This window comes from Pongo abelii, chromosome 11, assembly GCF_028885655.2.
Source record: "Pongo abelii isolate AG06213 chromosome 11, NHGRI_mPonAbe1-v2.0_pri, whole genome shotgun sequence".
Classification (NCBI taxonomy): Eukaryota; Metazoa; Chordata; class Mammalia; order Primates; family Hominidae; genus Pongo; species Pongo abelii.
In genome coordinates this window covers 36,636,924-36,657,456 of record NC_071996.2, presented here as the reverse complement: position 1 = coordinate 36,657,456, position 20,533 = coordinate 36,636,924, and the positions used below count along the sequence as shown (strand labels likewise).

Sequence of the window (20,533 nt, the reverse complement as noted above, 5' to 3'; positions counted from 1 at the left end):
AAAAGAGCACAGACAGAGTAAATGGCACAGCTTGGAAACAAATCCCAGTCTGTCTCTAAAGCCCATGCTCTTAACTGTATTCTGCCTCTCGGGTTTGACAGACACTTCTATGCCTGAGTGCCTTGTCAAGTAGATCTGACCCTGGGGAAGGTAAAGCACAGACAGAGAAGAATTATAAAAGATGAGAACCTTGCTATGGGCTCTGCCTCCCAGTCACAAAGTCCTGAGCTCACACATTCTGCTCCCCCATACAGTCTCCACCTCCCCACTTCTAGTGCTGGGGCGGCAGGATCCTGATGCTGTAGAAGCTTCCCGGGAACCACATATAAAACACTTTTGCTCCTGTAGCATCTTTCCACACCCACTACTGACAATGCTTTAGTGCCAGCTGCAAAGAAAACATACTTCCAGGGGCCAGATCCATTTTCACTGAGCAATTAGAAATGATGAATTTGGAGCTGAATATCAATCCACTGAAAACTGGTACACTGGCTGACCCTCCACGCCAAGGCCAGGAAATAATGTGTTTGAAGGCCTTCTAAGCAAGGCTGGCAGAAGAGGCTAGGTATGCTGGGTATAGCACATGCCACGTGGACTCTGTTGAGAACTGCTGGAATTAAGCCCAAGGTACCTCCTTGGACACGTCTGGTATCTGCTAGTATGAGCATTAGTTATTTCTCTCTAAAAGAGGAGTTGGAGGCCCTTTTGCTCCAGCTAACAGGAATGGAAAAACAGGTGAGGAAAAAGTACTCAACATGAAAAGAGTTAACAGTTTTGATGGTGGGAATCCTTTGAAAGCCCAAGTCACATCAGCTGGGGAAGGCAGGGCCCTGGGAAGATATAAACTGTCTCCTGTATCTCTATGACCACTGCCTACATTGCCTTTGTCCATGTAAGTGTTGTGTGACTTTGATAGAAAGAAACCGGAAGGTAAAGGAGCCGTGGTCATAAAACTTATTTTTCTTCCTTTCTACCTTGTTACTAGAATCAGGTACTCTTCAGGACACAGCTAGTGAATCCTGATTGATAAGCCAATCTCAATTGGCCCATCCCAACTTTCCTGGCCTCCCCTGCAGCCAAGAATGGTCATGTGACCTAGGTCAAATAATGGGGGGGAAAATCAGAGGAAGGGAAGCTTTAGGAGAAGCTTCTGTTTCTTGAGAAAAGGATCCAGCCCCTTCACCTTTCTTTCTGCTTAGACCACAGCTATGAGGCCTGCAGGCTTTGTGACGCTATGGTGGCAAGCCAATGCATGAGGGATGCCAAAGGAGAGACCAAAGTGGCCTGGGTCTTTGCAGACATCCAGTGAAGAAACCAGCCCCGTACCCCACACTGTGTTATATGAGAAAAGTTAGCCCTTGCTTCATGGTGGTGAGGTATTTTGCTAATTACAGCTGAGCACACTTTCAATTTATCCAAACAGGTTCCCAGACATAGCTGACTAGCTTGTGACAGTTTGCAAAGAATTTCAAAGCTGTCTCTTATCTGATCACTGTGTCAACAATGTGAGCTAGGAAGAACAAGTGCTGTGAGCCTGTTTTAAGGATAAAAACATGGTTTAGGTAGGTGAAAGGATCTGGGCAGAGCATGGAGATGGTTAGTGGCAGAGTAGGATTTGTCTGGGCCTACTGAGTTACCATCTTTGGATGGTGCTGGTAGGAAGACCTACCCTGGCTGCTAAATGAGTACCATTTTCAGGGGGCCTATCCTTGGATCACGGTCCTACAGAAGCCAGCACACTGTCACAAAATATAAACAAGGCTAATTCAGTATTTTGGACTCTGGCCTCAGCTGAGAAATAAAGATTGGCCTGCTAGTTTCAGCTGCTTCCACTGAGCCACTGCATGAGGATGAGGGATAATTTCTTTCCTCCCCTAGGCCCAACAGCAAGGAAGGCTCTTCCAGACAGGAGGCATGCTGGGGTTAGAGGTCACAGAGGAGGAATGAGTATCTGGTCGAAATAGTGAGGGATCAGTCCATGAAAGTGGTTAAACTTCTGCTTCTCCTTCAAGTTGTTACTTACATTGTTACTGGTTTAAATGATTCATTTGCCAACTCCTTCCAAGTAAACACTATCATTAAGAATAAGAAAATAAAAAGACACTGTCTTTAGGACAATTTAGGACAAATTGTGTGTATCTCCAGTAAATGATATCCATTTTAAAAACGGTAAAGAAAAGGAGGGAAGAGGAAGGAGGAGAAGTGAAGGAAGGGGAGGAAGGAGAAGAGAAAAGGAGAATGGGAAAGAAAGAGAAAGAATGAAAAGGGAGCGTTTGAATTGAGTATTTCAGTGAAGACCCTCTTAGGCAATAGGTTAAAATTCCACATCTCCCAGAGCCTGGTTTCCTCCTGGAAAAACACAGACAGTGCTGCGGCTTTATAGGGTTGGGAAGCTCCTCATTATTCATTGTCGGTGTGCTGGCACCATCTGGAGGCCTGGCCAAACCTTAGCACGCCTTGAGAACCTGGAAGATCACTAACTGGTCTGGATCAACAGGGCTGTACATTGCTCTACTAATTCCTTACAGTGGCAATGTTACTCTCTGGAGTGCCTGGGGACAACCTGCGGGACCCGCTGGGGCAGCCCTGTACTGACTCTCACCTCTGTGGTCATGAAACACCCCCAGCAGCCTGGAAGAGGATAAAAATACTTGGTGAAAGCCAGCACTACTGACTTTCTGGGCCCTCTCCAGTTGACAAGATGTGCTCTGACATAATTAGGGAAGTGAGATGAAATCCCCCCAACCCACATGTGGACAATCACTCCTGCCTTTTCCCTTAAAGCCCATTTGGGCTCATGAGATGTGCTCTACCACCCAATTTTTAACTTCATTTTAAAATTTCCCTCATTTTTCGCTTGACCAAGTCGGTATTTCTGCTCTCCAAGCTCTCTAAAGGCAGACATATCTTTTGAAGTCCTGATACGCAAGTAAGTTCCTAATAATTGGTTCTGGATGACAAGAATCACATGCAGTGAAAACTGAAAACCAACACATTCCATCTTTAGGATAAAGCTTTGTTTCACCTGTTTTGCAACAAAGGCCAACAGTTGTAGCCCATTTCGGTCTCACTACTCTGCATAGTGGATTTCAGGTTTCCACACAGAACCCTACAGAATCTTTCCTTGAAATCAGTACCATGCCAGCATAAATGTATTTAGGCTTTTGGGATTTGAGAGGATGGGCTGGAGACAGAGGAGGAAGTTACCAAAGAGAGAATCCATTCCTTGTAGTCCAGTGTGTTGGCTACAATACATGCTGTAATTCAAATCCTGACCACCTGAGGAACCTTTACCTCTATCTGCCTCAGTTCTTTCACTCAAAAATGGGGTTAATAATAGTATTTACTTCATAGTCATTGTGAAGGCCATGCCTGGAACGTCGGAAGCACTAAAATGTCAGCCATTATCATCTCCTCAAGGAGCTCAATCTATGAAAAACAGAATCAAGAGGGAGAGAATCAAAGGCTGGCCAGCAGTACAAATTACAACTGAGCAGGGATAACTCCAGCGTTCCCTGGAGCTCTGCAGTCCGTCGAGACTAGAGCAAGAGTCTCGATCTATCCAGTGCAGTGGCACAATCTCAGCTCACTGCAGCCTTGACCTCCTGGACTGAAGCGATCCTCCCACCTCAGCTTCCCGAGTAGCTGGGACCACAGGAGCATATCACCACACCCAATTAATTTATGTATTTTTAGAAGAGATAGGGTTTCGCCAGGTTGCCCAGGCTGGTCTCAGACTCCTAGGCTCAAGTGATCTGCCCACCTCGGCCTTCCAAAGTACTGGGATTACAAGCATGAGCCACTGTGCCCGGGCTAGTCCTGATTATGTTGACTGCAGATGGACTTGTTCAGTACTGAGGGCTGCACAGCCACCACCAGATTTTGAGCATATGCTACATATATGATTTTTATTTAAGTAAAGAATTGTATATAGATGCTAAATATGACTTTAGAAGCACATACATTAAAAATATTTTCTAAGTTGGTTTATCACTGATTCTCAATGCCATAATACCCTTTCTTGCCACTGAAGGTTGAAATCTGCTTCCAACAAATATTCCATATTGTAAAGTCTGCTCCCAATCTGTATTTTTTTAATATAAAACTCCATCAACAAGCTCTGTTCTTGCAGGGCCTATGTTTCAAGGTGTTTATGAAATGGATCTGCACTGATGTAGAAGGTTCCACAGGGTAAATCTCATGATTTTCACTTCTACCAAAATTTAAGTATTCCAACTGGCATGGTAAGCCCCCAGGTGCCAATCCATACTAACACTTCATATACTTGTGTATGTATAAACAGCCACCGGAAAGAGGTCAGACTTCCTTCAACTGGCCCAATACATTCCACTGGCTTATATGAATCCCCCACCCTTCCCAGATTTAAGAATTGCTTCTCCACCTCCATATTAAAATCATACAACTAACTTTGCTTTTCTCTCCAAGTAAAAGGCAGAAATCTACACACACTTCTGTTTCCTTCTACTGCTGTGATTTTGCTCCATTGGCTGATGTTTTAAACAATGGTTGATAAGGACCATAGAGAACTCGTTCCAAGGCATCCTATTTTTGGTGTGTCTGAACCTCTAGCATTGTTGATGAGGAATGAACATTATTCTCCCATGATGAAGCTGGAGCAGCCTCAGGGATTTTCACCCTTGAACCAAATGAAGCCCCCAGTTCTCCTTCCCCAGCTGGGAAGCCTTCATCGAGTTGGGAGGGTGACAGTGCCCTTGACTGTCTCTCCATGCCTGGGCTGCACCGCCTCAGGAGGGCTGAAATGCCATGAGGAGCTCTGTGGGAACACTGGAAGGAGCACCCCAGTATCTCAGTATTGAACAGTGAGGCGATCTCCTGCCAGCCCAGCAATCCGCTGTCTGGGATGGACCAGTTTAGGTCTATCTCCTCAATTTGTCACCATATTCTTAGAATATGGACTATGCCTAGAAATCTAATCCAAACTCTGTTTTCCTACAAGCTATACTTTAATAACGTTCTATTTAGGTGTAAAATCACATAATCAACACGATTACCTCATTCTTATAAATCCGTGCCCAATCACATTCAGAAGACCATGGCTTTCAGACTGTTTTAAATTCAGAGGCATTACAGTTCTGTCTCCCTTCAAGAACGCTCTGTCAACCCTTTCCTCACTTGAGGGAAACAATCTTGCAATGCTTTTCTAACAGCCTTCCACACAGGTCCTCTGGCTTCTCTCCCTGTACTGCGCATCATCTGGGCACCAAAGGCCCCTGGGTCACTATGTGAGACGCTGCCTCCTCCTTGTCCATGGAGAACAGCTTCCACACACTTGCATGTGCTCGGTGGCTTCTGTCCATGGGCAGCTGCCACCCATCTCTCTTTGGTCTCAGATAGCAACTTCTTTTCCCATCCCTCAACACCACGGCTCCCATATCGGCTGCCAAACTGTTAGGGTTGGAGTAATAGTAAAAAGCCTCCAGGCAAATTACAACCACAACAGCTGTGTTTACTAAGAGCTACAAATGAACTCATCCCAGCACTATTGGAGCAGGAAGGCAATGATTCGGAACCTTCCAGAAGCGCCCCACCCTCAGGATGTTCACTGGCTGCCTGAGCCTCCAGCTTCCCAAGCCAGCCCTGGCTTTCGCAGGAGACCCTCTGCTGAGCACCAAGGGCCTCTTTTCATGGACAGCAGTCTTGTATGTTTTCTTCTCACAGCTGCAGTGATTTGCACTTAGCTGTTTATGCTGCTGGGAGGGCTGCCAGCCACCCACGCAATAAGCAACTGGCTAGTGGTTTTCATGCGGGGGCACCAAGAAAACTACTCTCCATTCCCAGGCTTCTGGAACACCTCCCTAACCACCTGCGACAAAGGCCTAAGATTCTATCATCCATCATTCAAACCTTTGTACCATGAGTGGCCTGCTCTAGCTCTACAGTGTAAAGGTCACAGGAAAGGAAGGACATTGAGAAGAGTATGACTTATCCTAAAGGTGGACTGTTTCTTCTAAATGTCTCTGAGGCTTTATCACCTGTAAAACAGACACATGCTTCAAGAGGCTATGAGATAGTGCTTTAAAAGATCTAAAATTCATACAAATTTTTATTTGCATTCCTGGGTTAAAAGATAAGCATTCTTGAGAGACATATCACTGAAACCCATATCCATGTTTTGCACCCCACATGGAATTATGCGATTGGCTGTTATCATGGAAACAAGGGGGCAAGTCCTTGGAGGCCGTGCAGTTGGTCAGCTGTACTGGGAAGCAAAGGCCCGGAGCGCTGGATGCGACCGAGGTAAAACAAAGGAATAGCAAGTGTCTTCTACAGCCTGATGTGGTTGCCGGCTACATGGCAGCCATATACCACACATGGACAGTAAGAGATTAAGGTTTTTCTGAACTAGGAAAATGGGTGGCTACCTAGTGTAGCATTTCCCAAGCCTGCCTGTTTGGAGCATCTGTTGGAGCACACAGGTTTCCTGGTCCCTCCCCTGGAAATTCTAACTAAATGAGGGTGACAAGGGGCCCTGGCGTGTGGATGCTGAACAAGTTCCCAGCTGGCACTTATGATCAGGCAAGGTTTTTTGTTTTGTTTTTTTTTTAAACAAAACAAAACAACAAACACAGAGCTAGGTTCTAAGAATGAACTTCAGCTTTCCTGAATCTCCCTGGAACACAGACTGGAAATCATCTTAGCAAAGAACCCAACACATCAATGCTATTCCAGAGGGCCATGTCAGAGTCCCGCCTGGACTACAACCAAGCTATTGCTTGAAACTGTAAGCTATGAGAAGCTCTACCAGTTGAGTTCTAAGGGGGAGTTTTCTCTCACAAGTGGGAAGAAGTCCACAGACTATTCCACTATCAAAGAGCAGGGAGGTGATAGGCTCCAAGTCCCAGATGCAGGGCTGGTTGGCATGCATTCTTCCCAACTACCTCAAGCCCCAACCCAAAGAAGAAAACTGTGGCAATCCCAAGCATGATTCGGTAGAAGCCACAGCGGCCCATATCTGGGCTGGGCTGTCAACTGGAAAGTGTCAGTGGGCTGGGCTCTGACAAGGAGAAAAAACCAGCAGTCTACTATACAGATTTCAAGAATTTGGGGTATCTACTGAAGCTGTATGCTGACAAAAGGGCCTTGATTTTATTTTCCTCCCACCCTTATGCCCCAAAACTTGATAGACTTTTAAACAGGAGACTGAAAGCATGACTTGGCCTGGAACATGGAACGTGTTATTCAACTCAAAAGCTTCTTCTGAAACCTCACAGATTTCAGAAAGCTGCTGGCAGGGCTGCCAGATAAGGAAAGTGAGACCCAGAGGGCAAATGACTTCAGAGGACATGTAGCCAATAAATGGCTCAACGGAAATGAGAATCCGGGCATCTCCTTTGCCACCCAAGCCTCCTCTAGCTCCTCTACACCATGTCCAATCAATGTCTCCGGGCTGAAACGGGTACAAGAAGAAGAATGTGTGACAAGGAAACCTCATGGATTTAAGATGATTGCATAAAGCTTGTCGAAACAGGGAATGGACCAGTAGGGTGATGACATCGGGTGAGGCTACCTCCCGGGTCCCATGGGCTCCTAGTTCCACACTGATTCCTACTCACATACACTTATCAAACACTGACACGCTTACACAGGGGATGCCACATGGGGTTATGTTATAGTCAGCATGCAGCCAACACCCATTAAAATAAATCCTTAAGGCTCCTGGATCATGGCTCTTGGAATCTTAAAAGCTAATGATTCATTTCTGATGTTTCCCTTTGCATTTTATTTCTCCTCTGTTCCTCCCTTGCCTATTCCAATCTTATCCTTGAATTTAGAGAACAGGCTCTGTGATGTGAGTGCCCTTTATCATGTGCTAGGCACAAAACAGGCACAGGTAACCATGGCTTGGTGAGTGGCTGCCCCTGGGGGCTCACAATTTCCACTGATGCCTACACTCCTCCCTGCCTCTGGCAAGCGCCATCTCCAAGGGATCATGAAAAGATCTTTTCTGACTTTTCCCCCAGGGGAAATAAGCAGGAGACACATTATTTTCTAATTTTTAATGTTCTTCTGGTTGGAACCAGAACAAATGGCTATGATCACATCAGACTTTCCAGTAAATCCAACAACACTGATTCTAACTTTGTTATTTCAAAATATATGCCAATTTGAGTTAGGGTGGGTTTAAATTTATCTGCTTTATTTATCTCTACATTATCTGGGCAGAGAAGCCTGGCTAAGTAGCCTGAAGAACAAAACAGGATGACAAGGTTTAATCTGCTTACAAAAATGTGTTCTTTTCAAGGGTTTCAGTACATTCTTTAATTACAAAGGTCTTGGGTGGTTCATTAAAACAATGAGCTAAGAGCAGTTAATTCCTACTATGAAATAAAATGGCATTTCTCCAAATGACTCCCATTCCCAATTTTGCATTAATTTAAACTAAGCCCAAGTCAACCAAATTAGCAAGCTAGATAATTACATAGTTTTCAGAATGGGATTCTATTTCAGATGCAGCAGTCACCTAGTCTGAGACTTTAACTACCCTTTTCCCCAGTTAAATCTTACTGGAAAGCCAAAAGGCAAATCTATGCCACAGATATATTAGAACTGCTCTGTTGAGGCAGGGCCCATCCTGTGTGGCTGCTCCTTGACCTCCTATAATAGCAGACCCTAGGGCTCCAAAAACACACAGGTGAATAATGATTGATCTCATCCAGTTGTCATCAAATTTTTTCTGTAAAGGATAAGATAGCAAATTTCTAGACTTTATGGGAACACATAAAAGTCTGTCATTCATACACACACACACACACACACACTCACACACAATGTAAAAACCATAAAGCTATCACCACACCCAAGACAACAAACATATCCATCTCTCCTCCTCTCCCCTCCCTAAGCAACCAATGACCTCTTTTTGGTCACTATGGATTGGTTTGCATTTTCTAGAGTTTTATATGTATAATATATACAGAATCAAACAGAATAAATGCTCCTCTTATTTTGAAGTCATCCATGTTGTTGTGTATAATAATTCATTCTTTTTTTAAACCAATACCTTCATTTATGCAAGCGAGGAAACTGAGGCTGGAGTGGCCTGTCCCAATCATATGACAGCAGAGCTGGCCCAGAGCCAGGTTCCCATTTCCCTGTGCAGCATCCTGTTCCCATCCATCTCCCCGCTAATCTCACAAGAGGTTTAGAAAAACTCTTGAAGCCTCTATGGGGTCTGTAGAATTTGCATGTGTAGCTCTGTTCCTTTTCCACCAGACTCCCTCTTCCTGGTCTCCCTGGGGTCAGCAAATAACACAGGGAAATGTTCTAGGCAGAAGGCATTCCAAGTTGTATCCCAAGTTCCACAGATAAATCAGTAATTTAAGCTAAACTTAGGGGAGATTCATTCAGTCATCAAGTAGTTTCCAAGTGCCTACCACGTGCCAGGCAGCTGGGTAAGCAAAGCAGGTGCAATTCCTACTCTCACAGAGCATACAGTCTAGTAAGGAAGAGAGATTGAAAAAAAAAGATAATTATATGATTACAAGATGAATCAAATGATATAAAGGGAATAAACAGGGTGCTGTGCTAGGGACGGGGAGGGGTGACATCTGGCTGAGGGCACAAGTGTGGAACAGGGTGGTCTTGGCGGCTCCAGTTGAGGTAAGCCAGGACAGGCAGCAGCCATTAAGGAGGGTGGTGGCCCCTGGTGGAATGGGTGACACACAGGACCCTTATGGCTACAGCCCAGGAGCCAGAGAGGAGTAGGTACAGAGCAGGAGTGGCTGGCTTGCAGAGAACCTCGATAAAACACACTACCCAGACTGGATTTCACTGTAAATGTAAGGTGTTCTAAGTGTGAAATGAAGTCATTGGAGAGTCTGGGCAAAGGAGTAGCACGATTCAGTTTGCATTTTAGAAAAGACCACTCTAGCTGCTGCTGTATGGAGAATGAAGTAGAAAAGGGCAGGAGCAGGGGAAGTGGGATCACATTTCTGAAAGTTCTGCTGCCTGATTTCTCAGGCATATAGGAAAGGGATCATGTGTCATTTCAGGGGATGCTTTAAAACCACAAAGTCTTTGAAGTCTAGACAAAAAGGAACTTTCCAAATTCAGTTAAGACTGGTTGACTTTGGTTGTTGCCAAGGCAGGCGAGGGCTGGACCACACCAGGCCCTAGGGTCTGGAGCTGGAAACTATTTGAAATGCTCATATCAGGCTTATTTACTCTACAGAACTGGCTGCAAGGCTGTCGCTGATTTGGCGATCCTGTGGTGGGCAGCCAGGAGCAACATTTTACCTGTGATGCCAGTATTTGCTCAGGGCTTCTGCTGTACACTTAGCTCACCCAGAGAGACCTTCCTTCCTAGCTTTAGAATCCTGCTGTAACCACAGACTCCCTCCCTCCAGGGTAGTGGCGGTGGAGCACCTCCATGGAACAACTGGCAGCAGGGAGGCAAGTCTCCAAGAGGAGAGGTCAGAGCCTGACCCTGGTTCTGGCTTTGCCAGTCATGTGCTGTAGGACTTGGCCATGTCATTCCCCCTCCTTGAGCCAGCTCCTCATCTACACACCAGGATGGTTAAGGAAGATAATAGCTGCCCTTGCTTCCTTAAAAGGCATCAGCCTGTACCACCTTAAATGATGGCTGTGAAGGGCTCCAAGAAGCAGAAACACCGTGCAGATTCAAGACTCCTTTATTATCAATGCATTAGTTACTAAATAAGCACTAGCTTTTGCTGAATGCCTACAAAGAGGTACCAGGCTCAATGCCTGGAGCTCCATCTCTAGAGTGATCAGGATTTCAGTTAAGTTACACTTCACTTTTCCACATATTGGCCATCCACCAGCCTCAATCATACAGAAGAATACAATCATCAAGAACCCTAAAAAAGACCTCTGATGAGATCAATGCCAGGGACTGTTGGCCAATGTGTTCTGAGAGAGACATAGTTTACTTGGGACGTGGCATAATTCAGGGGTCAGAAAACTTCCCAGAAAAGGCCAGAGAGTAAGTATTTTAAGGCTTTGTGGGTCATACAGTCTGCCACAATTATCTAACTACAATTTTAGTGCAAAAGCAGCCATGGACAAGGAATGGCCATGGCCATGTTTCAGTAAAATGTAATTGACAAAAACAGATGTTGGGCTAGATTTGGTCCACAGTCTAGAGTTCGCCAACCACTTACACAGATTAAGAATTAGAATTTGAGTATCTTTGGGCAGGCTTATATTTTCCATTTCCTCATAGGATAGAACTCCCTGGCTCACATCGCCACCAATTCCCACTGCAGCATTTCCTATCTGGCCCCAATAATGACATTAATAAGAGCAGCAAACACGTATTTAGACTTACTGTGCACGAGCTAAGTAATGTACCCAACCTTAGGCAGCTGGTGGCCCAGTCAGGATTTGAACCCAGCCACCTATCTCCAAGTCTATGCTCCTGATCACACTGCCCAGGGGCACCTGAATGTACAAACCAGGACAGCAGGACACGAGGAAGACACTGTGCCTCTCACCTCCTCTCAGAGCCCACTGCTCACCACAGCTTTACCTGGCTCTTGGGGCTAAATGGCAGAGATTAGAAGTAGCAAGGTCTGCAAATATTAAAGTAGGAATGAGGGTGACTGAACTAGGCACCTACAGTAGCAAAAAGTGACAGGCAGCAGTCTGACAAGAGCAGCAGGAAGACAAAGGTAAGTAGAAAAGAGGAGTTATTTATTTGCGAATTGGTCAGCTACTTTGTACCACACATTGTACAAATCCCAACTATCCTAAGACCTTGCTGCTCAAAGCATGCTCTTCCAACAGCCCATCCCTATCACCTGGATGCTTGTGAGAAGGAGAGTCTCGGTCTCATCCGAGGTATGAACCAGAATCTGCATTTTAACAAGATCCTCAGGTGATGTGTGCATTAGTAAGGCTGAGAAGCCATCAGCTATTACTGCCCCAACTTTACAGGCTAGGAACCTGAGGCTCAGGACAGTCAACCACCTTACATGTGGTTAAGTTGCAAGTCTGAACCCCAATGTGTGATTCAGAGGCAACTCTTGTTCTCCTGACGTGGTCAAAGAAAGGCCTCCAGGACATTTACCTTAGCGGCGATCATGTATTAAGTTGTAATAAGATCATAGTAGGATCATGAATACATAAGATACTAACACTGCACCATCACTTGAAGATTCAGTTATGCTCAGTATACTATTTTTAAAGAAACACAGAAATTAAAGTAATATAGTTAACACTTCAATTCCCATATTTCAAAAATCTCTTTTTACAGAGTTGACCAATTTTCCATTCTCTGATGACTTTATTTAAAAGAATGTAGAAGGATTTTGAAATTGACCATACTGGACAGATTGCTGTTCTTCTGGGCACATCTCCAGTGTTAGCAGGAGCGAATGATTAGATGGCCTCAGAGGTAGAGGCCAGGGACCCAGAACTGCAGGTTCCTGAGTTAAGAAGAGAGACTTCTATTTGGGATTAGGCTGTTAGTAGTCTCATTTGATATTAAGGGGCTTGGGCAGAGGTGGTTCCTAAGTTGATGCCCTTGGGATTCTGGAGTCTGACGGCAAGATTCCCCTCCCTACCTCAACCTCCCCACCATGCAATATAACATCAGGACAAGACTAATGAGTACCTTGGTCATGAATCTGGGGACAGATTAAAGGACAAGCTCACTCCTCCTTAGCCTGTATATTTAATAGACTTGTTTTTCTTGATAGGCATTTAGTATCTAGTATTTTAGTAAGTATATGGATATGACTATAGGAACAGAGCACTCAGATACTGCAAGACCAGAGTGTGAGAAAGGATATATGATCTGGGAAAAGAAAGCTGCCAGAAACTCCAGCAGCTACTTTCTCTTTCTCTCCAGGCTGCAGGAGTTCTATCTGTGTCTTCCACTCTATCAGGCCCTCCACTGCACCCTAATTCTGTCAGAGTGGTGCCTCTCCTTGTGGAGGAATGCATTATCCTCTCAACAGCGCCCTCTCCCTGTCAACATTGGTCCTGCTTCATCATGTGGACTCCTGGAAGGCTTCTGCCCCGCCCTCCTGCCACAGACGCATTTTTTTGATTTCTGTTAACATGGCTCACTCTCAGTGACTCTGTTTTCCAACATGAACTGAAGAATCTCATTGATGCAGCTCAGCTTTCTGAGCCAGAATTACAGTTCCAGCCACCAAAAAGCTGGACTGCATTGGGTCAGAGGACAACTCCAGGGTCCAATCAGCCAACATTGGAGGGAGTTACATGGTTGCACTTCCCACTTAAGTGCCGAGGTGAGTAGGGAGATTTCCCTCAAGAAGGAGGGTGGTGGGAAGAGTGAAGCAGGATTTATGGCACAACAGGAATCTTCAGAATTTAAAGTCCTAGAATCTGAGGTGAAGGAAGACCTTCCAAAGTCATCTGGTCCAAATTGTGCCCTCCCACATCCTCCAGTTGCAATTCTAAACCTCCCAGGACACAAAGGTGCCACTTCCCTTCCTGAAGCTCTCTGAGGTGAATTGGGATTGGGTAGGGGAGAGGGGAATGGGACACAAGATGGAGAAGACCACTGATAAAACATCCTGCTAGCTAAAGCCTATGCTGAATGTAACTTTAGAAATGCAGTTGGAATAACATCTCACGTAAAAGGCACACTGGTTTTCTGTGTGCATTCACTAAATGCTCTGGGACGCACACGCTTTGGAAAAAGAAACTAAATTCTCACATACTGTGCCGTGTTCTAGAGTTGGAGAAGATGTCCTGAATTCATGTGAAAACTTTACATCTTCTTGGGCTTTTTCCAGCACAGAATGCTGGATGTAATAAAATTGAAATAACACCCAGGATTTTTGGGTGTTATTACTCAGGCAAAGATGAATGTGGACACACTGCAACCTAACCTTTTATAATCTTTAGGTGACGCATAGCACAGGTACACAGAAGCTTGGGCACCCATGGAGTTTTCACACCTCAAAACATGGAAGGATTTCTAAATCTCACTCCAGATCACTTGAGCAACATGGCTAATGCTTTTGGGATTCCTTTTTTTTTTTTCTTTTCTGAGACAGAGTTTCGCTCTTGTTGCCCAGGCTGGAGTGCAATGGCATGATCTCAGCTCACTGCAACATCCGCCTCCCAGGTCACAAGTGGTTCTCCTGTCTCAGCCTCCCAAGTAGCTTGGATTACAGGCGCCCACCACCACGCCTAGCTAATTGTTTTGTATTTAGTACAGACAGGGTTTCACCATGTTAGTCAGACTGGTCGCAAACTCCTGACCTCAGGTGATCCACCTGCCTCAGCCTCCCAAAGGGCTGGGATTACAGGCGTGCACCACTGCGCCTGGCCTCGGGATTTTACTGGCATGGAAAAGTCACCCTTTTAGTGGCAATATTAATTTATCCAAAACAGGTGACAAAAATCTTTCAGAACCAATTTATTGTTTTGTTTTTCTAGGGAAAGGGAAAAAGTTGCCAGAGAGTACTAGGAGGTGGTTGCACTTGGCCCCAAAACAAAGTGATATAATTTCAATATTAAGCCCACATGGACATGCAAGCTATCTTCTTCAAGCAGATGCAGAGGCTTTTCTTTAAAAGCCACAGTCCTCCTAAAACCAATGCCGTAAACCATTAATTTCACAAACAAGCTGAGCATGAGAACACCCAATATGCCTGTTTTAACCCAACTTTGGCTGAAAGTCAGCTGGGGAATGCACTATCAACACAGGACACATTTTTATACAAGGAAAGCAACACAAATTTATGGGACCATCTTCGATAGCCATTTACAATCTAGACTGACTTTCATTTTACTTGAGGCAACAAAGTATGGCATAACATACATAGGAAACATTCTTACCAGCCGAGGGTTTTCCACCTTTGGAATTACTGGTATTTTGTGCCAGGGGCCATCCCATTCATTGTAGGACATGTACAGCATCCCTGGCCTCTACCCACTACATGCTTGTAGCACCACTGACCAGACATCACAACCAAAATTGTCTCCAGGCACTGTCAGATGTTCCCTGGGCGTAGGGGAATCAGTAAATAAAATCATCTGCAGTTGAGAACTACTGTACTAAACAAAGACAAAGGTCTAGCTGTTTAAGATGAAGAGTTGTCTGGAATTAAATCTGCCTCCCTGGAGATGGGCTGATCTCATCATCCCTTTGGTGTAGTTAGTACCTTAGAGCTGAGGGGTAGGGCACTGCTTTTCCTTTTCTGAACACAGGGTCAGAAAAGCAGTACCAAGGAATTTTTTATCCTGTATATCACCTGTACTCCCTCAGTTGTAGGATTCCTAACTTCCTTGGCTAGGAAGAAACATGAGACCACAGTCTGTGATCATTCAAGAAAGCAATGAATTCTTACATTTAGGAAGAGGCATGTTGTGAGCTCCTGAAGACTTCTATCTTCTAAAAACATTTCCTCAAAAAAAATTATGACATTTGGCCATTGAGACAGACTTCCCACATAAAAAGATCTACATTACCTGTCAACAGGTCACATCCAATCTGGTTCCTCTCCTGTTATACTTTCCCCAGACGTACTCAGGAAATCAACTCAGGAGGGCCAAGGGGCCCAATGCTTTTGGAAAACTTGGTTTGGTCTGTGGCCAAGAGTGCTGTTTCAGCCAAGACCTCCCTGAACAAACTGCCTACAGTCAGCCCCAGCAAGAATTTACTTTCTACGTCAGGGGAGTAGTGACTATAGCCAAGAGGATGTGAAGGCCACTGCATTTCCCAGGAAAGGGAGCTGCCTACCTCCACAGACTACCTCCCAGAAGCAGAGGGAAAGACTCCCTTGGTAAAGTTTCTCCCTGTGCAGTATCTTGCTCCAGAAAGATATTCAACCCCTGGAGGGCCCTGGCTCTCAGAAGCAAGTACAAGGTGTGAAAGCAGCTAGAATGTGTCCCTTCTGACATGCAGAGAGTGAAGGTGGCTGTTGTACGGCCACTACCAGAAGAGCAGGTACATACAGCCTTGGTTAGGAACCCAAATGCTGAGCAACTGAATCTTTGCACATTCTTGTTTATGTCTAAGTAGATCCCATTAAGCCCTGGGCACTTGGCTTGATTATTCCCTGAATCAAAGTTAAATTAAATTACCCAACAAACTTCTTTTCAGAGAAGGAGACATGCACAGACTGACTCACCTTCCAGAAGCTATCCACTTTGCCATACACAAGGGACTGGTTCTGCCTTTTGATTTCATTAATGTGGTGGATATCACTGGAGTTCAGGTGCTGCTCAACCACAAACCCCAGAAAGCTGTTGTCTGGGGTATGAGCTGGTGTGCAAAGAAATGGAGAGGACAGTTAGTGTCCAATGAGCAAGAAGAAATAACAATCACATATTTAACACAGGCCATCTTACCCATAACAAAATGTTTGTTTTCATCTTACCCTGTTCTTTCTTACCTGAGGGAGGTGAGGGATTGTTATCTCTCCCACACGTTCCCAGTAAAACCGTCATGAGAATACTTCTCTCTAGGATGAATTAACCTGAACCAAAACCTGCTCTTTTTAGGGGAAAATACATCTGTCTGAAAATCATTAAGCTGTGTACTCTCTTCCTTGTTGCCTCAGAATAAGGCTACTGTCCATTTCCCAGCAGAAATGCTTTCACCCAGGTTTCACCACCTACTGGCCAGAAATCTGTAGAGGGCAGGGCTGATTGGGAGTTCTGAATAGGCGCAGAGTCCCCACGTAACTGAATCTGACTCCAGCTGTGTTTTTCACCCAGCTACATAACAGGAGGTTGAGGGACAAAGTGATGAATAATCCTCAGAACCTTTCATCTCCTCTAAGAATTACTCACTCACAAAAGATGTAATTATGGGGCTATATTGAACAGGTGCACGGAATGAAGACAGAATAAAAGGTAAAGCCTGCTGGGGCACAAACCACTCCAAAAAAACCAACCACTGCAAAGGAATACTGTCTACGGAGTAGGCTATTCTGGAAGAGAAAATTTTGGATTTCTCTCATTTGGGTTCTGTAACTTCTCTAACACTTGACCAACGGGGGACAGCAACCCCACACCCTCTCCAAACATCTGCATCTTGTGCCTATAATTTTAAAAGGCATTTCACCAGCAAGTGACAATCAGAAAATAATTCTGTCTAGATTAAACAGAGATGCTCCTCTCCTCTACCTTCATTCTGTCAAGAGAAATCTCAGTTTTTCAGGAGATGAGCCTGCAGAGCCCATGTGTGGCTGATATTAAATGAAGCAACTGCTCTGTTTGGCTCTGACCTGAATAGAACAGCTATAAATAACATGAAACCAAATTCTTCCTGGTGATTGAGATATACACAAGATTCTGAAAAGTCCACCACATCCATTCACAGATAGGTGGTCAACAAACAGAGGAAGCTGGTCCCTTCATCTTGTTCTGGTTGTGCTAGGACTGAGGAGCTGTTTCCCAGGCTTGTAGCAGCATAGAAATCCTTTCAGATAGACAGATGGGCAAAGGCGAGCCTGCAGCACAGGCCTAGGACTCCGATGCCCAGCCTCCAATGTCACCCACCATGCACGCAGGGGAACACAATGAAGAAGGGACAGTGGCAGGAAGCCCTGAGCTGTAGAAATGCACGAGCCATGTAAATACTGTGTTGTCACCCTCCGTTTCCCAGGCTTTTGCCTAATGGGGGTGACAGAATGAGGAGATAATAGGGTTGTGACTGGGGAGTTGTGTTCTGTCTGGCCAATCTGTTATTTCATTTCTGCGTTTTTGAACAAGTGCCCAGAGGCAATGGCAATGGCTGCAGTTGGCTGGAAAGTAAATTACTGAATAAATTCTACTGACAACAAGAGGCGATGATTGCTTTTCTCCCCCCTTTTGAGGAGCTGAGGGCATAGGGAATTTTCAAGGATTAGTGGGGAGAGGAACACAACCTGTGTGCATTCTCAGTGTTATTATGCAGCTTAAAATATTTCTAAAATTTTTTGTTAATTCTTAAAGTTTTGAACTCAAACCTGACACTATACTTTAGGATCAGGTGTTTTTAAATTTTCTTTTATTTTCAGAAAATTTACATGGTGATTAAAGCACGATGCTTGAATTACTTGCTTCCGAAATGTAGTTATTTAGTCCCTAGGTAGGCACTTAAAAAATAATCCAGCAAGTGAAACAATGGGTTTTATTTCATGTTATAATATACTAATGTATAGTAAAAAATAAAATGATTAACCCCCCCAAATGAAAAAACACATATACATAACATATTTTTGTGTGAAAGATTCTCCTAGCTTCTAGCTTGACTGGTGAGAGGGAGAAGTAAATATCAGAAAAACTTGTGAGGAATGGTGGGCTTTTGCTGCTATGATGATAATTTGTTATTCAATTAACTCTGACACTATGAATTTCACATCTAAGCTCCCTTCTACGTTTTCATCCAAACACTTTAACTCCTGTCTCACCTTGTGAAATGTTAACTTAGGGATTAACAACCTGCAAGTGTGGTTTCAAGGACCTCAGGTGAGACTTAAGATTTACAAACAGTATCACCACATTTAATGAGCCAAGGCCTGAGCACTGGTCTGACCTCTACATGCTTCTCCTCCCAGGTGACTCTAAACTTGCCACAGGACACTAAACCTTGACCACATAAGGGTTTGCTCAGCTGTGACTCGCCCCAGCAGGTGATTCTGAAGTAACTACTGGCCCAGTGTGGCTTGCTTCCAAGGATCTGAACACCAGCTGGAGCCGGCCCGGTAACATCTGCCGAGAGTGCCCTGGTCTTATCACAAGTGTTCTTAATGGTGCTTAGAATAAATCAAAAGCCACAAGTCCAGGAGGATGTTATCTGAAATGTTCATTTCACTGAGTTCAAATTTCATGCCAAGCTTTCTTTCCTGCTCTGCCTTAGGAAGGGAAGAGAGACTTTCATTGTGTTGGGAGGGTTTCAAAGAGAAGGTATTTACATTTTAAGGTAAATCAAACAAATCTCATCATAAACGGGATGCAGGAAATCCTGCACTTTTAGTAATCCCTCCATCCCAGAGGATAAACAAATGTGATTTTTAAAAAAGATGGCTGATATTTTGAGTTCTGACTACATGCCAAGTTCTGTGCTAAGCGCATTATAGTGACTCTTCCATTTTAACCTCATAACCGTGTAACATGTTTGTACAGATGAGAAAACAGAGATTTGGTTTAACTACCCAAGTCTACATGCTAGGAAATGGCAACACTGGGATTCAGAGCCAGATTGGCTGCTTTCAGGGCATCAGCTCCTTAAGTCACTCTGATATACAGCCTCATAGTCCAAATAATTTTCTGGACCCTGTGAACGGCAGTGGTAAACCATGCTTCAGAGGAAAATAATGTTCTAAGGTAGAGGAAAATACACAAGAGGGATCTAGAATACATACGCAATGTCACCTCAGTTTCTTGAGTATCTTGTGCCACATGTATGTGGGACCACACAGATTTTTTTACATGCTACAAAACTGCAGGAGATTTGCCAAACATTAGCAATGATTTTAAGACAATTTAGAACAAAATATCTCTTATTAAGAGAAACACTATCTTAAGCACTTTGGAAGCACCTATTTACAAATGATTACAAATCAGCTTGATGTGTTCCCTGAGCAGAGTATGATGATAACTACTTCTAAGAAATACTATTAGCTTAGCTTGAATAATTCATTCAATGACAAATGTTTTGGAGCATTTCTACAAACCAGCCTATATGATAAGTATTGACAAATTACAATATAAAGATGAGTTTCTGCCCTCAAGGAGCCTACCAACTACTTAATAAATGAAGCATACACTATATCTATCAAGCAGTCATAATATCATCTTTTAAACTATAATTCAAAATGCATACTAAGTCAAGTTGACCTTTCTTTCAATTGCATAAATCTCTGAGGTCTGTTTTTTCTATCAGTAAGTCCCAAACATCTCTAAGAATGTAATGTATCTTCACATCCCCTGGTCACCAAGAGAAGAAACCCCAGCGCCAGCCTGGGCCCATTCCTTAGCCCTCACAGTCAGTCTAGTCCCAGGGATATTAGTTTCTCAAAAATCCATCAACTCATCCTTTCCTTTTCACATTTGTTAGTCCAGGCCTTCTCACTTTTTGCTAAGACTTCTGCAATAAACAAGCTTTTCTTTTTCCTAAATACAAATGGATTTATTGGTTTTCCTGATTATAACAGAAATATATCCTCAGATTAAAACTTTTTTCAGATAATAAAGATATGAGAAAAAATAAGTTACATATCATTTCATCACCTAGATATAACCACTATTAATAGACTTTTTTTCTAAGTTTGTGGATCATTTTTCTCCTCAAAATATTGAATTATAGTTAATGATGTGAAGCTGAAGCATCAGAGAGTTCTTTTGTGCATCCAAAAAAAAAAAAAAGGTGGATTGATGGATAGAGACAGGATTGGCATATGGATTGATACAGTAAATGGTTAATTGTAGAATCTAGATTTGTGGGTTTCTAGTAACATTTCTTCTATTTTTTTGTACGGCTGAAAACATCATTTAAAATACTGAAGAAGAATACTGGTTGTCATCATATTCATGCCTTTTTGCTGATCCTGATAAA

At 43.9% G+C, this 20,533-nt stretch overlaps 1 protein-coding gene across 7 annotated transcripts in view; it reads right to left on the bottom strand.

The window, feature by feature from the left end:
• The window catches only part of MGAT5 (alpha-1,6-mannosylglycoprotein 6-beta-N-acetylglucosaminyltransferase), a 338,815-nt gene that overhangs the window by 76,480 nt on the left and 241,802 nt on the right, over window positions 1–20,533 (bottom strand). For all 7 annotated transcript variants that reach the window (XM_024243304.3, XM_063712758.1, XM_063712754.1 and 4 more), the window contains one exon: window positions 16,119–16,252. In XM_024243304.3, coding sequence (XP_024099072.1) covers window positions 16,119–16,252 — 134 coding nt within the window. The remainder of the gene's footprint in view (window positions 1–16,118; window positions 16,253–20,533) is intronic.